At 48.4% G+C, this 18,219-nt stretch overlaps 1 protein-coding gene across 3 annotated transcripts in view; it reads right to left on the minus strand.

Moving 5' to 3' along the window:
• LOC137380283 (solute carrier family 41 member 3-like) overlaps positions 1 to 18,219 on the minus strand; it is a 72,912-nt gene that overhangs the window by 8,180 nt on the left and 46,513 nt on the right. For all 3 annotated transcript variants that reach the window (XM_068052175.1, XM_068052174.1, XM_068052176.1), the window contains 4 exons: positions 13,836 to 13,982; positions 12,773 to 12,917; positions 12,015 to 12,094; positions 8,470 to 8,604 (listed from right to left, as the gene is read on the minus strand). In XM_068052175.1, the coding sequence (XP_067908276.1) occupies positions 8,470 to 8,604; positions 12,015 to 12,094; positions 12,773 to 12,917; positions 13,836 to 13,982 (507 nt within the window). The remainder of the gene's footprint in view (positions 1 to 8,469; positions 8,605 to 12,014; positions 12,095 to 12,772; positions 12,918 to 13,835; positions 13,983 to 18,219) is intronic.

The following is an 18,219-nucleotide window of genomic DNA, read 5'->3' on the forward strand; positions in this document are numbered from 1 at the left end:
AGTTTGTGGATTGATACTGGGCTATGGGAGGGGGTGGGGCAATGGGATTAGTTTGGGGATTGATACTGGGCTATGGGAGGGAGTAGGGGAATGGGATTACTTTGGGGATTGATACTGGGCTATGGGAGGGAGTGGGGCAGTGAGATTAGTTTGTGGATTGATACTGGGCTATGGGAGGGAGCAGGTGAGGATTAGTTTGGGGATTGATACTGGGCTATGGGAGGGAGTAGGGGAATGGGATTAGTTTGGGGATTGATACTGAGCTATGGGAGGGAGTAGGGGAATGGGATTAGTTTGGGGATTGATACTGAGCTATGGGAGGGAGTAGGGGAATGGGATTAGTTTGTGGATTGATACTGGGCTATGGGAGGGAGTAGGGGAATGGGATTAGTTTGTGGATTGATACAGGACTATGGGAGGGAGTGGGGCAGTGGGATTAGTTTGGGGATTGATACTGGGCTATGGGAGGGAGTGGGGCAGAGGGATTAGTTTGGGGATTGATACTGGGCTATGGGAGGGAGTAGGGGAATGGGATTAGTTTGTGGATTGATACAGGACAATGGGAGGGAGTGGGGCAATGGGATTAGTTTGTGGATTGATATAGGACTATGGGAGGGAGTGGGGCAGTGGGATTCGTTTGTGGATTGATACAGGACAATGGGAGGGAGTGGGGCAATGGGATTAGTTTGTGGATTGATACTGGGCTATGGGAGGGAGTGGGGCAATGGGATTAGTTTGTGGATTGATACAGGACTATGGGAGGGAGTGGGCCAGTGGGATTAGTTTGTGGATTGATACAGGACTATGGGAGGGAGTGGGGCAGTGGGATTAGTTTGTGGATTGATACTGGGCTATGGGAGGGAGTGGGGCAATGGGATTAGTTTGTGGATTGATACAGGACTATGGGAGGGAGTGGGGCAGAGGGATTAGTTTGTGGATTGATACTGGGCTATGGGAGGGAGTAGGGGAATGGGATTAGTTTGTGGATTGATACAGGACTATGGGAGGGAGTGGGCCAGTGGGATTAGTTTGTGGATTGATACTGGGCTATGGGAGGGAGTGGGGCAATGGGATTAGTTTGTGGATTGATACAGGACTATGGGAGGGAGTGGGCCAGTGGGATTAGTTTGTGGATTGATACAGGACTATGGGAGGGAGTGGGGCAGTGGGATTAGTTTGTGGATTGATACTGGGCTATGGGAGGGAGTGGGGCAATGGGATTAGTTTGTGGATTGATACAGGACTATGGGAGGGAGTGGGGCAGTGGGATTAGTTTGTGGATTGATACAGGACTATGGGAGGGAGTGGGGCAGTGGGATTAGTTTGGGGATTGATACTGGGCTATGGGAGGGAGCGGGTGAGGATTAGTTTGGGGATTGATACAGGACTATGGGAGGGAGTGGGGCAGTGGGATTAGTTTGGGGATTGATACTGGGCTATGGGATGGAGCAGGTGTGGATTAGTTTGTGGATTGATACAGGACTATGGGAGGGAGTGGGGCAGTGGGATTAGTTTGTGGATTGATACAGGACTATGGGAGGGAGTGGGGCAGTGGGATTAGTTTGTGGATTGATACAGGACTATGGGAGGGAGTGGGGCAGTGGGATTAGTTTGGGGATTGATACTGGGCTATGGGAGGGAGCGGGTGAGGATTCGTTTGGGGATTGATACAGGACTATGGGAGGGAGTGGGGCAGTGGGATTAGTTTGTGGATTGATACAGGACTATGGGAGGGAGTGGGGCAGTGGGATTAGTTTGTGGATTGATACAGGACTATGGGAGGGAGTGGGGCAATGGGATTAGTTTGTGGATTGATACAGGACTATGGGAGGGAGCGGGTGAGGATTAGTTTGGGGATTGATACAGGACTATGGGAGGGAGTGGGGCAGTGGGATTAGTTTGTGGATTGATACAGGACTATGGGAGGGAGTGGGGCAGTGGGATTAGTTTGTGGATTGATACAGGACTATGGGAGGGAGCGGGGCAATGGGATTAGTTTGTGGATTGATACAGGACTATGGGAGGGAGCGGGTGAGGATTAGTTTGTGGATTGATACAGGACTATGGGAGGGAGTGGGGCAATGGGATTAGTTTGTGGATTGATACTGGGCTATGGGAGGGAGTGGGGCAGTGGGATTCGTTTGTGGATTGATACAGGACTATGGGAGGGAGTGGGGCAGTGGGATTCGTTTGTGGATTGATACAGGACTATGGGAGGGAGTGGGGCAATGGGATTAGTTTGTGGATTGATACAGGACTATGGGAGGGAGTGGGGCAGTGGGATTCGTTTGTGGATTGATACAGGACTATGGGAGGGAGTGGGGCAATGGGATTAGTTTGTGGATTGATACAGGACTATGGGAGGGAGTGGGGCAATGGGATTAGTTTGTGGATTGATACAGGACTATGGGAGGGAGTGGGGCAATGGGATTAGTTTGTGGATTGATACAGGACTATGGGAGGGAGTGGGGCAGTGGGATTCGTTTGTGGATTGATACAGGACAATGGGAGGGAGTGGGGCAATGGGATTAGTTTGTGGATTGATACAGGACAATGGGAGGGAGTGGGGCAATGGGATTAGTTTGTGGATTGATACAGGACTATGGGAGGGAGTGGGGCAGTGGGATTAGTTTGGGGATTGATACTGGGCTATGGGAGGGAGCGGGTGAGGATTAGTTTGGGGATTGATACAGGACTATGGGAGGGAGTAGGGGAATGGGATTAGTTTGTGGATTGATACTGGACTATGGGAGGGAGTGGGGCAGTGGGATTAGTTTGTGGATTGATACAGGACTATGGGAGGGAGTGGGGCAATGGGATTAGTTTGGGGATTGATACAGGACAATGGGAGGGAGTGGGGCAGTGGGATTAGTTTGTGGATTGATACAGGACTATGGGAGGGAGTGGGGCAGTGGGATTAGTTTGGGGATTGATACAGGACAATGGGAGGGAGTGGGGCAGTGGGATTAGTTTGTGGATTGATACAGGACTATGGGAGGGAGTGGGGCAGTGGGATTAGTTTGGGGATTGATACAGGACAATGGGAGGGAGTGGGGCAATGGGATTAGTTTGTGGATTGATACTGGGCTATGGGAGGGAGTGGGGCAATGGGATTAGTTTGTGGATTGATACAGGACTATGGGAGGGAGTGGGGCAGTGGGATTAGTTTGGGGATTGATACTGGGCTATGGGAGGGAGCGGGTGAGGATTAGTTTGGGGATTGATACTGGGCTATGGGAGGGAGCGGTTGAGGATTAGTTTGGGGATTGATACAGGACTATGGGAGGGAGTGGGGCAGTGGGATTAGTTTGGGGATTGATACAGGGCTATGGGAGGGAGCGGTTGAGGATTAGTTTGGGGATTGATACAGGACTATGGGAGGGAGTGGGGCAGTGGGATTAGTTTGGGGATTGATACTGGGCTATGGGAGGGAGCGGGTGAGGATTAGTTTGGGGATTGATACTGGGCTATGGGAGGGAGCGGTTGAGGATTAGTTTGGGGATTGATACTGGACTATGGGAGGGAGTGGGGCAGTGGGATTAGTTTGTGGATTGATACTGGACTATGGGAGGGAGTAGGGGAATGGGATTAGTTTGTGGATTGATACTGGACTATGGGAGGGAGTGGGGCAGTGGGATTAGTTTGTGGATTGATACAGGACTATGGGAGGGAGTGGGGCAATGGGATTAGTTTGGGGATTGATACAGGACAATGGGAGGGAGTGGGGCAGTGGGATTAGTTTGTGGATTGATACAGGACTATGGGAGGGAGTGGGGCAGTGGGATTAGTTTGGGGATTGATACAGGACAATGGGAGGGAGTGGGGCAGTGGGATTAGTTTGTGGATTGAAACAGGACTATGGGAGGGAGTGGGGCAGTGGGATTAGTTTGGGGATTGATACAGGACAATGGGAGGGAGTGGGGCAATGGGATTAGTTTGTGGATTGATACAGGACTATGGGAGGGAGTGGGGCAGTGGGATTAGTTTGGGGATTGATACAGGACAATGGGAGGGAGTGGGGCAGTGGGATTAGTTTGTGGATTGAAACAGGACTATGGGAGGGAGTGGGGCAGTGGGATTAGTTTGGGGATTGATACAGGACAATGGGAGGGAGTGGGGCAATGGGATTAGTTTGTGGATTGATACAGGACTATGGGAGGGAGTGGGGCAGTGGGATTAGTTTGGGGATTGATACTGGGCTATGGGAGGGAGTGGGGCAGTGGGATTAGTTTGGGGATTGATACTGGGCTATGGGAGGGAGCGGGTGAGGATTAGTTTGGGGATTGATACAGGACTATGGGAGGGAGTGGGGCAGTGGGATTAGTTTGGGGATTGATACAGGGCTATGGGAGGGAGCGGTTGAGGATTAGTTTGGGGTTGCTCTTGCATATTGACAGCTCAGACACGATTGGCCAAATGTGCTGTAAGCCTGTCTGATTTTAATATTCTTGGGTTAGTTTTCCACTGGAGAATTTCTGTAATTAGATTGAGTCGCCATGGTGACAGACAGCATGAGCACCAAGCGATTCAGTCAGAAGCGTTTCCATGACGAAATCACAGGTTGAAGGTGCTTGCGTCTGTCTCTGTTCCTGTGTGGTTTTCACTGGCTGGGAATGCTGCTCCCTTTCATGTTATTCCACCTGGAATCGAGAATCTTCCAGGGCAATAGAATACCCATGAAACGATGGGACAGGGTGTATCGAAGCAGACTGTTTCTAGCTGTCGAGGGTCGGGACTGAGGGGCCGTAGAGACAAGATTAAATGTTGGAGATTTGGAACACAGAGAGTTGTGAGGCATTCTCAGAGTTAGTGGTTGATGCAGAAACTTACACAGGAACAACAGAAGATGCCCATTCAGCCCATCATGTCTGTACTGGCTCACTGGTAGAGCTATCCAATTAATTGCACTCCCCTCCTCTCTCCCCAAAGCCCTGCAAATATTTCCCGTCAAGTATTTATCCAATTCCCTTTTAAAAGTTACAATTGAATTTGCTTCCACCGCCCTTTCAGGCAGTGCCTTCCAGATCCTCATGTCACCTCTGGTTCTTTTGCCAGTCACCTTAAATTTGTGCCCTTGGGTTATCAACCCTTTAGCCATTGGAAACAGTTTCTCTTTATTTACTCATCTAAACCCTTCATGATTTTCAACACTTCTATCAAATCTCCTCTTAGCCTTCTCTGCGCTAAGGAGAACAACCCCAGCTTCTCCAGTCTATCCATGTAATCTCAATCCCTCATCTCTGGAACTATTCTAGTAAATCCCTTCTGTAACCTCTCCAAAGCCTTCACGTCCTTCCTAAAGTGTGGTGTCCAGAATTGGACACAATACTCTTCACATCTTTGTATCTTCCTTTCAGATTTCTCTGTGTCTCTCCCTCCTTCCTGAGGTGCTCGGGTTCCACAGGAACCCTCAAATAATCAGCCATGACTTCCATGTCCTTACACACGCCTAGCCAGTGAGTGTCAGGGGGAGGGAAGCTCCATCCCTGCCCTCACTCCACATCCATGCACAGGGTATGTTTTTCACCAGGGTTGGCCAATCGGAGTGGGAGCTCAGGCTGAATTTTATTCATAGAATTACACAAAATGTACAGCACAGAGTCAGACCATTTGGTTCAACAAGCCAAGGCCAATGTTTCTGCCTCACTCCCCATTCCTCTTCATCTCCCCCTATCAGCATTCAAATCTTCTTCCCTTTCTTTTCCACATGACCCTCCTCCCACCCCCTACTTCATCTTCTCCATCAACATATCCTTCTATTCCTTTCTGCCTCATGTTTTTATCCAGCTTCCCCTTAAATGCATCAATACTATCGTGATATCAGACCCGACACTAAACTCAGAGTTTATTGGGCAGTGATTCTCCCCATGCTGAGGCTTGAAGAACTTATAGACGTCACATCAAGGCTTGAGAACAACATCATCAACGCTGTCTTGGAAGGATCTTGTGAATCAAGTGGGAGGACAAAAAAACAAACACGAGCGTCCTCCAAGACACAGACATGCCAAGTATAGAGGCCATGGTAATCTCACATCAGTTGAGCTGGACGAGACATGTCGTCAGAGTGCGCAACTCAAGACTGCTCAAACAGGCGCTCTACTCAGAGTTATGCCAGGGAGCCCGTTCACACGGGGGCACCAAAGGAAACGTTTCCACGACAATCTCAAAGCCTCTATGAAGGTTTGCTCCATTAACATCAACACATGGGAAGCAGGCGTCCAATCGTGACCAAAATGGCGATCCCATCATCAGAAATGGTGTCAAGACTTTCCAATGAACAAGAGCAGCCACTGAGAGAGAATGGCGAGAGAGACGGAAAGAGAGAGCAGGTGCTCGAGTCAACAATTCACCATCAGCTCTACCAGCCGACAACTGATGTCCTCACTGTGGGAGAGTCTGCAAGGCTAAGATAGGGATCAACAGCCACCTGCAAACCCACAGCCAACACTGACATCTCACTTCCACCCAACTATCCACAAGGAAAAATCATCCTCAACACGAGGGATTACCAAAGATGATCATCTACACTATTCACCCTCAACCACTCCCTGTGGTAGTGAGTTCCACATTCTCACCACTCTCTGGGTTAGGAAGTTTCTCCTGAATTCCCGATTGGATTTATTAGTGACTGTCTTAAATTTATGACCCCTTGTTCTGGTCTCCCCCACAAGTTGAAACATCTCTATGTCTACCCTATCGAACCCCTTCATAATTTTGAAGTCCTCTATTATTTAAGAAGGGTAGCAGGGATAAACCAGGTAATTACAGGCCGGTGAGTCTAACATCAGTGGTAGGGAAACTATTGGAAAAAATTCTGAGGGACAGGATTAATCTCCACTTGGAGAGGCAGGGAATAATCAGGGATAGTCAGCGTGGCTTTGTCAGGGGGAGATCGTGTCTGACAAATTTGATTGAATTTTTCGAGGCGGTGACTAGATGTGTAGATGAGGGTAAAGCAGTTGATGTAGTCTACATGGACTTCAGTAAGGCTTTTGATAAGATCCTGCATGGGAGATTGGTTAAGAAGGTAAGAGCCCATGGGATCCAGGGCAATTTGGTAAACTGGATCCAAAATTGGCTTAGTGGCAGGAGGCAGAGGATGATGGTCGAGGGCTGTTTTTGCGATTGGAAGCCTGTGACCAGTGGTGTACCACAGGGATTGGTGCTGGGACCCTTGCTGTTTGTAGTGTACATTAATGATTTAGACGTGAATATAGGAGGTATGATCAGTAAGTTCGCAGATGACACGAAAATTGGTGATGTCGTAAATAGTGAGGAGGAAAGCCTTAGATTACAGGACGATATAGATGGGCTGGTAAGATGGGCGGAGCTGTGGCAAATGGAATTTAATCCTGAGAAGTGTGAGGTGATACATTTTGGGAGGACTAACAAGGAAAGGGAATATACAATGGATAGGTGGACCCTAGGAAGTACAGAGGGTCAGAGGGACCTTGGTGTACTTGTCCATTGATCACTGAAAGCAGCAGCACAGGTAGATAAGATGGTTTGGAAGGCATATGGGATATTCGCCTTTATTAGCCGAGGCATAGAATATAAGAGCAGGGAGGTTATGATGGAGTTGTATAAAATGCTAGTTAGGCCACAGCTGGAGTATTGTGTACAGTTCTGGGCACCACACTATAGGAAGGATGTGATTGCACTGGAGAGGGTGCAGAGGAGATTCGCCAGGATGTTGCCTGGGCTGGAGCATTTCAGCTATGAAGAGAGATTGGACAGGCTAGGGTGTTTTCTTTAGAGTAGAGAAGGCTGAGGGGGGACCTGATTGAGGTATACAAAATTATGAGGGGCATAGATAGGGTAGATAGGAAGAAACTTTTTCCCTTAGCGGAGGGGTCAATAACAAGGGGACATAGATTTAAGGTAAGGAGCAGGAGGTTTAGAGGGGATTTGAGGAAAGATTTTTTCACCCAGAGGGTGGTTGGAATCTGGAACACACTGCCTGAAGGGGTGGTAGAGGCAGGAACCCTCACAACATTTAAGAAGTATTTAGATGAGCACTTGAAATGCCATAGCATACAAGGCTACGGACCAAGTGCTGGAAAATAGGATTAGAATAGTTAGGGGCTTGATGGCCGGCACAGACACGATGGGCCGAAGGGCCTGTTTCTGAGCTGTATAACTCTATGATTCTATCAGGTCCCCCTCAGCCTTTTCTTTTCTAGAGAAATGAGACCCAGTCTGTTCAATAATTCCTGATAGTTATAACCTCTCAGTTCTGGTAACATCTTTGTGAATATTCTTTGTACCTTTCCCAGTGCCCCTAATAATTTTTATGGTATAGAGACCAGAACTGTTCACAGTATTCCAACTGCTACATAACCTGAACACAACTTCTCTGCTTTTCAGTTCTATGCCTCTAGAAATGTGCCTGGTGCTCGGTTTATTTTTTGGAATTTCTCCCACTCCTTGCAGAGACATGTTTAGATAAACTGATGGGGTGTCACTTACCTGAGTGAATGAAGGTGGTGCAGGGGTTGGGCCAGTGCCCCCACATCCAACGGGGTAACACACCTGGAACACTCCACAGGTGAAGGTAGGTCGAGATACGACTAGCCTGAATCGCAACAAGGTTTCCACCAACACCTAGGGCCGAAACACCGGTGTATCAAAGGAGTTCAGACAGAGTAATGATCAAGCAAAGCTCTTCAGGCACATTGAACCCACTCCTCCCAACACAGCACAGTTCAATTTATCCCCAATTTATTTCATGTCCTGTAAACATTGAAGTTGCACTTTCACCCTTTATGACCTTGCCAATTTGCGATGTTACCTCTCCCTGACTTCTGTAATTTCACATCATAACCACGGCTCCCGTTTCTTCAGACAGCAGCTGTTAGTTATGATTCTGCTGTTGCCATTTACACCTCCTCCAGAAACATCTTTTGTTCCTTTAATTGTCCCATTTTCATCCCCTTCTGCCTTGCACCATCATCCTTTTTGTCATTTAACCTCTCCTACCTCCCCCAAGGACAGACATCCCCCTTTGCTCTAGTCCCCCCTACCCGCCCCCCGCGTCTGTTCTTACGTAATACCTGTTAAATCTAAATCAGACTGGGGATGGAGGGGGGAGCAACTGAACCTGGGCTGGTTTTGCTCTGGATTGCTCAGTTCATTGGGAGTTGGTCCAGCTCATTATCGAAGGAACTGGTAAACCCAGCATTCACTGGTTGGAGCGTACTGCTAAATAGTAACAAACCTGAAGGATTCAAGTGAGAGAGAAGCTCGAGTGGCTTGCAATTCCCCATGTGTGAGTACAAAAACAACTTGCATTTTTATAGCACTTTACATGTAGCAAAACATCCCAAGGCACTTCAGAGGAGTATTAACAAACAAATATTGACACTGAGCCACATGAGAAGATATTAGAGGCAGGCGACCAAAGCTCGGACAAAGAGGCAGGTTTTAAAGAGCGTCTTACAGGAGGAGAGAGAGACGGAGAGGTTTAGGGAGGGAAATCCAGAGTTTAGGGCCCAGGCAGCTGAAGGCACGGCCATCAATGGTGGAGCGATGGGAATCGGGGGATGGGCAAGAGGCCGGGATTGGAGGAGCGCAGAGATCTCGGAGGGTTGTAGAGGCTGGAGGAGGTTACAGAGATAGGGAGAGGTGTAGGGGCTGGAGGAGGTTAGAGAAATAGGGAGAGTTGTCGGGGCTGCAGGAGGCTACAGAGATAGGGACGGTTGTAGGGGCTAGAGGAGGTTACAGAGATAGGGAGGGTTGTAGGGGCTGGAGGGAGTTATAGTGATAGGGAGGGGTGTAGGGGCTAGAAGAGGTTACAGAGATAGGGAGGGGTAAAGGGGCTGGAGGAGGTTACAGAGATAGGGAGGATTGTAGGGGCTGGAGGCGGTTACAGTGATAGGGAGGGGTGTAGGGGCTGGAGGCAGTTGTAGAGATAGGGAGGGGTATAGGGGCTAGAGGAGGTTACATAGATAGGTAGTGGTGTAGGGGCTGGAGGAGGTTACAGAGATAGGGAGGGTTGTAGGGGCTGGAGGAGGTTACAATGATAGGGAGGGGTGTAGGGCTGGAGGAGGTTACAGAGATAGGGAGGATTGTAAGGGCTGGAGGAGGTTACAGAGATAGGGAGGGTTGTAGGGGCTGGAGGAGCTTATAGAAATAGAGAGAGTTGTCGGGGCTGGAGGAGGTTATAGAGAAAGGGAGGGTTGAGGGGCTGGAGGAGGTTACAGGGATAGGGAGGGTTGTAGGGGCTGGAGGAGGTTATAGAGATAGGGAGGGTTGAGGGGCTAGAGGAGGTTACAGGGATAGGGAGGTTTGTAGGGGCTGGAGGAGGTTACAGAGATAGGGAGGGTTGAGGGGCTGGAGGAGATTACAGGGATAGGGAGGGTTGAGGGGCTGGAGGAGGTTATAGAGATAGGGAAGGTTGAGGGGCTGGAGGAGATTACAGGGATAGGGAGGGTTGAGGGGCTGGAGGCGGTTACAGGGATAGGGAAAGTTGGGAACAGTCCGCCAGGAGTTAGAGGAGGCCTCACCCCCAATCAAGCCCTAGAAAGTGTGTGTTGGTATTGGGATTCAGGATCTGTCTGGGACTGATCCCTTCCCCTGCTTCCTAGACAAATATTCCATCACGCTCATCATCTCGGTGTGAGTGGGAAGCACGGCAAGTTGGAGGAGGTACTGGAGGGTGAGTGACACCAGAGGATACCCCCTTCCCCCATCTCGGTGAGGCCTGTGGGGAGGGGGGAGGTGGTGGGGGGGAGGGGGGAGGTGCAGGTGGGGACAGCAGAAGCGGAGCTCGGAGTATCACCTGGGGAAGGTTCACGAGTTGAGACACATTCCCCACACTTGCCTCGGGCAGGAGGAAAGCAATCGCCTGTTTAATTATAAAGTGAATTCCCAGCTCTGAACAGCTGACCTGGCTCAAACTGACATTCCCAAAACAGCCTCAAAATCGGTCCATTTATCTCTACTTGAAAATAATCTCCTTGGAACAGGTGGATCTCACTTTAGTGCAGAACACTTTGTCAAATTTATTTCATTTCATGACTTTTTTTGATCTGCTGAATTTCTGTGGTGGTGAGGCTGACAGTGAGATAGAGACAGAAAGAAGGAACGTGCATTTATATAGCACCTTTCACATCCTCAGGATGTCCTAAAGCAGTTTACAACCAATGCACTGCTTGTGAAGTGTAGTCACTGTTCTAATAGGAAGCATGGCAGCCAATTTACACACAGCAAGATCCCACGACAGCAGTGAGATAAACAGCCAGATAGTTTTTCTTTTGAAGTGATACTGATTTGAGGGGTGAATATTGGTAACAGGCGAGAATCCCCTGCTCCTCTTCTAACAGTGCAATGGTCAGTCAGTCTTCCCTCACTGCTGAATCAGACATTGTGGGTTCAGGCCCACTCCAGAATCCTGCGAATATAATCCAGGGTGATAGTGCAGGAGTCCCTCACTACTGCACTGGGACTGTCAGTGGGGCCAGGATCAGATGTTAAACCGAGGGCCCTTCTGCCCTCTCAGGTGGATGTGTAAGATCCCACGGCCACTACTGGAAGGAGAGCAGGGCCATTTCCCCCCAGTGTGTCCTGGGCCAGTACTGATCCCTCAAGCAACATTTGCTAAAGCAGATGATCTGCTCATTATCACATTGCTGTTTGTGGGATCTTGCTGTGCACAACTTGGTGGCTGTGTTTCCTACATTGCAACAGTGACAACACTTTATAAAGCACTTTGGAACGTCCTGTGGATGTGACAGGTGCTGTACAAATGCAAATCTTTCTTTCTTAAAATGACTTGTATTTCATGTCCTCAGGACACCTCAAAATGACTCACAGACAATGAAGGACTTCAGAAGTGTAGTGAACCATCATTTAGTATTCGATTTATTCCCAGGAGTGTGCAGGAAATTAATCTTTAATTCCAGGAGATCTGCAGACAACTGAGAGCTGGAAACACTCCTGTTAATGACGGGCAATGTGGGTGTTTATACGTTATTTTTAGCAAGTGGAACAAGACAATGAGGCATGAAACTCACCATTAATGACAGGCGTGAAGACAGCCATACCATCAAAGTGGGGGATTGTGACAGTCTTGTCCAGGATTAATCCACCAACACTGAGAGAATAACAGGAAGGAGACGGGTTTAATCGGAAATACTAAACCCAGTACTGAGTGAGTGATGAGAAAACAGACAGTCTAACCCCGTTTTTTTTTTTCTTTTTTTGTAGGGAGCTTTACTCTGTATCTAACCCCGTGCTGTACCTGTCCTGGGAGTGTTTGATGGGGACAGTGTAGAGGGAGCTTTACTCTGTATCTAACCCCGTGCTGTACCTGTCCTGGGAGTGTTTGATGGGGACAGTGTAGAGGGAGCTTTACTCTGTATCTAACCCCGTGCTGTACCTGTCCTGGGAGTGTTTGATGGGGGACAGTGTAGAGGGAGTTTTACTCTGTATCTAACTCCGTGCTGCTGTCTGCCTGGCAGTAGCCAATTTATGCACAGCAAGATCCCACAAACATCAACACGATAATGACATGGGACAGTGCCTGTTAATGCAAAAAAGAAAATGAAACGGTCACTAATTTCAAGTTTCTCTTCGAACAGGTTTGTATTGTCTTGTGTTGAGGAATTGCCTTTTCTGATCTGTGCTGCTTTTCAGTAACTGATGGAGACTAAAATCCAAACTGCCTTCAGCTGCAGAAACTACCGAACCCCAGTTCCTGGTGGAGTTTTACACACTGTCCATTCTCCCCACCCCCCCCACCCCCACCCCCATGAGAGTAACGGTCACTCACCTGCTAATTGTCATGGCAACCAGTACAGGCTGCCAGCCGGATTTTAGCACTTCCTGGATTTGAGGACTTCGTCTGGCGATAAGAACCCAGAGTGGGATCATAGCGATGAACAGGCAGCAGAATGTGGGTGCGAGGTAAACTACATCTGGTTCGGAAACAAGTCACAACGTGAAGCCCATGCAGACAGGAACCACCCCCCGCCCCCCACCAACCCTATTGGAAACAATTCCAGCTTTGGCTGTTCAACCACAGGCAACATCACGGCCATCTCTGAGCCTGAACCTATCGCCATTCACCCAGGTAGGTGCCGTTTCCAGCAGGGATTCCTGGGGGGCATGCAGGAGCAATGGACCCTGGCTGTACTGACCGTTCCCTCGTCCGTAGGGGGTCTCTGACCCAGTGATGGGAGCACCATAATACACGTCTCTGGGAAAGTGGTGCTAACTGAAGCAGGGAGAGGGAGACTCCGGGAGGGGCTCAGGGCACTGGGTTTAGTCATTAAGAGTCTGATATTCCAGTAAAATAAAAGAATCAACTCTCACATCTACAGTGCCTTTCACAACCTCAGGACACCCCAAGGCACTTTACACCCAATCAAGAGCTTCTGAAGTGTCATCACTGTTTGTAATGTAGGAAACGTGGCAGCTAATTTGCATACAGCAAGATCCCACAAACAGCAATGTGATAATGACCAGACAATCTGTTTATTAGAGTAGATTGAGGGACAAATACTGTCCGGGACACCGGGGAGAACTCCCCTGCTCTTCTGCAAAATAGTGGCTGTGGGATTTGCCTCCCAGAGCAGACAGGGCCTCGGTTTAACAATTCAACCAAAGGACGGCACCTCCGACAGTGCAGCACTCTGAGTGGGGGTGAGAGATGGGAGCATGGATCGGAGACAGGGATGTGGATGAAGATGGGATTGCAAGTTCCTGACGGGAGCTTGGGTCCCAGATGGGAAAGTGGGTTGGAGGTGGGTTTTAATATCTGCTGTCCATTTCTGCAGCTCCTGCATGGGATCACAGGATTGTGAAGTGACTGTTAAACAGCAAACTGCACCTACCCATGTACTTGAAGAAAACGCTGCTGATCCCAGCCAGCAGCGAGAGTGTGATCAGGTCACCCAGGCTCGCTGCTATCGGAGTGGCAACATTATCCGGATTTATCCCAATCTTCCGGGATCCAATAATTACCGCAATCATCACCAGACCTACAGAAACAGAGAGAGAGAGGGAGAGAGAGAGAGAGGGCACTTGCTTTACAACCAATGAAGTGCTTTTGCAGTGTAGTCACTGTTGTCATGTAGGAAACACAGCAACCAATGTGTGCACAGCAAGATCCACAAACAGCAATGTGATAAGGACCAGATAATCTGTGCTTTGTGATACTGGTTGAGAGATAGGACACCAGGGAGAACCTCCCCCCACCCCCCCACCCCCCCGGCTCCTCTTCCAAATAGTGGCCGTGGGATCTTTTACATCTACGTGAAAGGCCAGACGGAGCCATGGTTTAACACCTCAACCGAAAGATGGCACCTCGACAGTGCAGCACTCCCTGGGTACGGCACCTGTTAAAAAATGTGCTCTTGGGATGTGGGCGTCGCTGGCAAGGCCAGCATTTATTGCCTATCCCTAATTGCCCTTGCTTGTTAGCCTGGATTTTGTGCTGAAGCCTCTGGAGTGGGACTTGAACCCACAACCTTCTGAATTAGAGGGGAGAGGAGTGCTATCCACTGAGGCATGGCTGACACTATGGAAAATATAGCAACAGAGAAACCACTAGACATGGACAAACCAGGGCCATCTAATACACCTTCTACCATTCAGGTAGTCACATGATACAACACTGATGGAGTGTCGGGACACAGGAAAAGGATGAGGCCATTCAGCCCCTTGAGTCTGTTCCATCATTCTTTTAGATCATGGTTGATCTATATCCTAACTCCACTTACTCGCCTCTGCTCCATATCCCTCGACACCCTAACCCAACAAAAATCCACCAATCTCAGTTTTGAAAATTTTCAATTGATTCCCCACTAACCACAGCTTTTTGGGAGGAGAGAGTTCCAGATTTCCACCCCCACCCCTTTGTGTGAAGAAGTGCTTCCTGACATCACCCCTGAAAGGCCTGGCTCGATTTTTAAGATCATGCCTCTTTCTTTTGGATCCTGGCACTAGAAATAGTTTCAAAAGGGAAGTGGATAAATATTTGTAAAGGAAAAAATTTGCAGGGCTGTGGGGAAAGAGCAAGGGAGTGTGATTAATACGACAGCTCAAGAGCAAAGAGCTGGTAGAGGCACAATGGGCTGAATGGCCTCTTTCTGTGCTGATGGATTCTATGATCTGACTGGCTAAACAGACTGAACAATCTTGGCTTGTCTCAGAGTGCGAGCCTGGCACCCTGGCATCAGATAACAGGGGCCAGGAGACCCACTGGTGCTGTGGGTGTTTGCTGCACTGAAGCTTAACCCGGCTTGCGGTTAAAGCTTTTATTTCTTGGTACATTTTGCCTCTTTCATTCTAACTGTTCCCCAGCTGCCAAGTTCAGAAGGTGCCGCGAAAACTAGTCCTTCACACCTGGGATTGTAGAGAGGGTGGAGGAAAGAGGGAGACAGAGACAGAGAGAGAAACAGACACTGGCGCAAAGAACAGAGAGAGAGAGAGACATGGTGATAGTGTGAGAGAGAAAATAGAGAGAGAGAAAGACAAACAGGTACAGTGATATAGACAGATAGAAATTGAGAGAGACGATGACAGAAAGAGGTAGAGAGACAGAGAGAGAGAAGGAGAAAGAGAGAAAGAAAACAAACTTGTATTTATCCTGTATATAGTGTCTCAGCATATCCCAAAGAATATCATGCTGGTGCAGCTGAGGGGGGCCAGGGGTGTTATTCTGGGGTTTGGGACGGGGTGATGCTGAATAACAGGCAGGGCTGGTTCAGCGTGTGGGAGCGTCAAGAAAGGACAGTCTTTGCGGGTGAAGCCTTCCATAGTTGGAAAACCTGCTGCAGTGCAGCCTCTGGGTCGGATGTGAAATCTGGCTCCAGAACACACAGGGTTTCAGTGACAAAGAGGAAAAGTGACTTTGGGAGCTGAGTGGATGGAACAGAGCAGAGAGATCAGTGAGACAGGAGGATTTCAGTAGCTCAATGTCACCCCATTGAGGTAGTAACTGGAACTCCAGCTGCACAGAAAACAAAAGGGAAATCTGAGTATGTCACATTCCTGCACAGGTACAACGGGCCGAATGGCCTCCTTCTGTGCTGTATTGTTCGATGATTCCCAGAGCGGCTTCATGAGCAATAGGATAGGTACAGCCCAGAGTGTTGAAAGAGGTAGCTATGGAGATAGTGGATGCATTGGTGATCATCTTCCAAAATTCTATAGATTCTGGAGCAGTTCCTGCAGATTGGAAGGTAGCAAATGTCACCCCACTATTTAATAAAGGAGGGAGAGAGAAAACAGGGAACTACAGACCTGTTAGCCTTACATCTGCTGTTGGGAAAATGTTAGAATCTATTCTAAAGGATGTGATAAATGGACACTTGGATAATAATTATCTGATTGGGCATAGTCAACATGGATTTATGAATGGGAAGTCATGTTTGACGAACCTGTTGGAGTTTTTTGAGAATGTTACTAACAGAATTGATAAAGGAGAGTTGGTGGACATGGTATACTTGGATTTTCAGAAGGCTTTTGATAAAGTCCCCCACAGGAGGTTGGTTAGCAAAAGTAAAGCACATGGGATAGGAGGTAATATACTGGCATGGATTAAGGATTGGTTAACAGGCAGAGAGCAGAGAGTTGGAATAAACAGGTCATTCTCACGTTGGCAGGCTGTGACTAGTGGGGTACCGCAGGGATCAGTGCTTGGGTCCCAGCTGTTCACAATATACATCAATGATTTGGATGTGGGGACCAAATGTAATATTTCCAAGTTCGCGGATGACACAAAACTAGGTGGGAATGTGTGTTGTGAAGAAGGTGCAAAGCAGCTACAAGGGGATTTGGACAGACTTAGTGAATGGGCAAGAACATAGCAGATGGAATATAATGTGGAAAAATGAGGTTATCCACTTTGGTAGGAGGAACAGATGTGCAGAGTATTTCTTAAATGGTAAGAGATTAGAAAGTGTAGATGTACAAAGGGACCTGGGAGTCCTTGTCAATAAGTCACTGAAAGCTAACATGCAGGTGAAGCGAGCAATTAAGAAGGCTAATGGTATGTTAGCCTTTATCGCAAGAGGATTTGAGTACAGGAGTAGTGAAGTCTTGCTTCAATTGTATAGAACCTTGGTTAGACCGCACTTGGAGTACTGTGTGCAGTTTTGGTTCCCTTACCTTAGGAAGGATAATATTGCCATACAGGAAGTGTAAGGAAGGTTCACCAGACTTGTTCCTGGGATGGCGGGACTGTCCTATGAAGAGAGATTGGGGAAACTGGCCTGTATTCTCTAGAGTTTCGAAGAATGAGAGGTGATCTCATTGAAACCTACAAAATATTTAAAGGGATAGACAGGGCAGATATAGGTAAGATGTTTCCCCTGGTTGGGGAGACTAGAACCAGGGGACACAATTTCAAAATAAGGGGGAAGCCACTTAGGATCGAGATGAGGAGAAATTTCTTTACTCAGAGGGTTGTGAATCTTTGGAATTCTCTACTCCAGAGGGCTGTGGAAGCTCAGTCATTGAGTATGTTTAAAGCAGAGATTGACAGATTTCTAAATAGCAATGACATAAAGGGATATGAGGATAGTGTGGGGAAAAAGGCATTGAAGTGGATGATCAGCCATGATCATATTGAATGGGGGAGCAGGCTCGATGGGCTGAATGGCCTAGTCCTGCTCCTAGGTAGGATATTGAGAGGTGTAGAGGAACTGAGGGACCATGGATTGCATCCCCACAGATCCCTGAAGTAACAGGACAGGTCGATAAGGTTCAGAAGAAAACGGGATACTTTTCTTTATTGGCCGTGGCATAGAATATCAGAGCTGGGAGGTTACACTAGAACTGTATAAAACACTAGTTAGACCACAGCTAGAGTACTGAATACAGTTCCGATCAACACATTACAGGAAGGATGTGACTGCATGAGAGAGGGTACGGAGGAGATTTACGAGGATGTTGCCAGGGATGAAGAATTTTAACTATGAGGAAAGATTGGATAGACTGGGGTTGTCTTCTTTGGAACAGAGGAGGCTGCTGGAGATTTAATTCAAGTGTATAAAATTATAAGGGGCCTTGATAGAGTGGATAGGAAGGACCTATATCTCTCAGCAGAGAGGCTAATAACCAGGGGTGGCGGGACGGGGGGTGGGGGGGGGGGGGGGGGGGGAGGGTCAGAGATTTAAAGTAATTGGTAGAAGGATTAGAGGGGAGTTGAGGAGAATGGTTTCACCCAGAGGGTGGTGGTGGGTCTAGAACTCACTGCGTGAAAGGGTGATA

This window comes from Heterodontus francisci, chromosome 19 (genome assembly GCF_036365525.1).
Source record: "Heterodontus francisci isolate sHetFra1 chromosome 19, sHetFra1.hap1, whole genome shotgun sequence".
NCBI classification, from domain to species: domain Eukaryota; kingdom Metazoa; phylum Chordata; class Chondrichthyes; order Heterodontiformes; family Heterodontidae; genus Heterodontus; species Heterodontus francisci.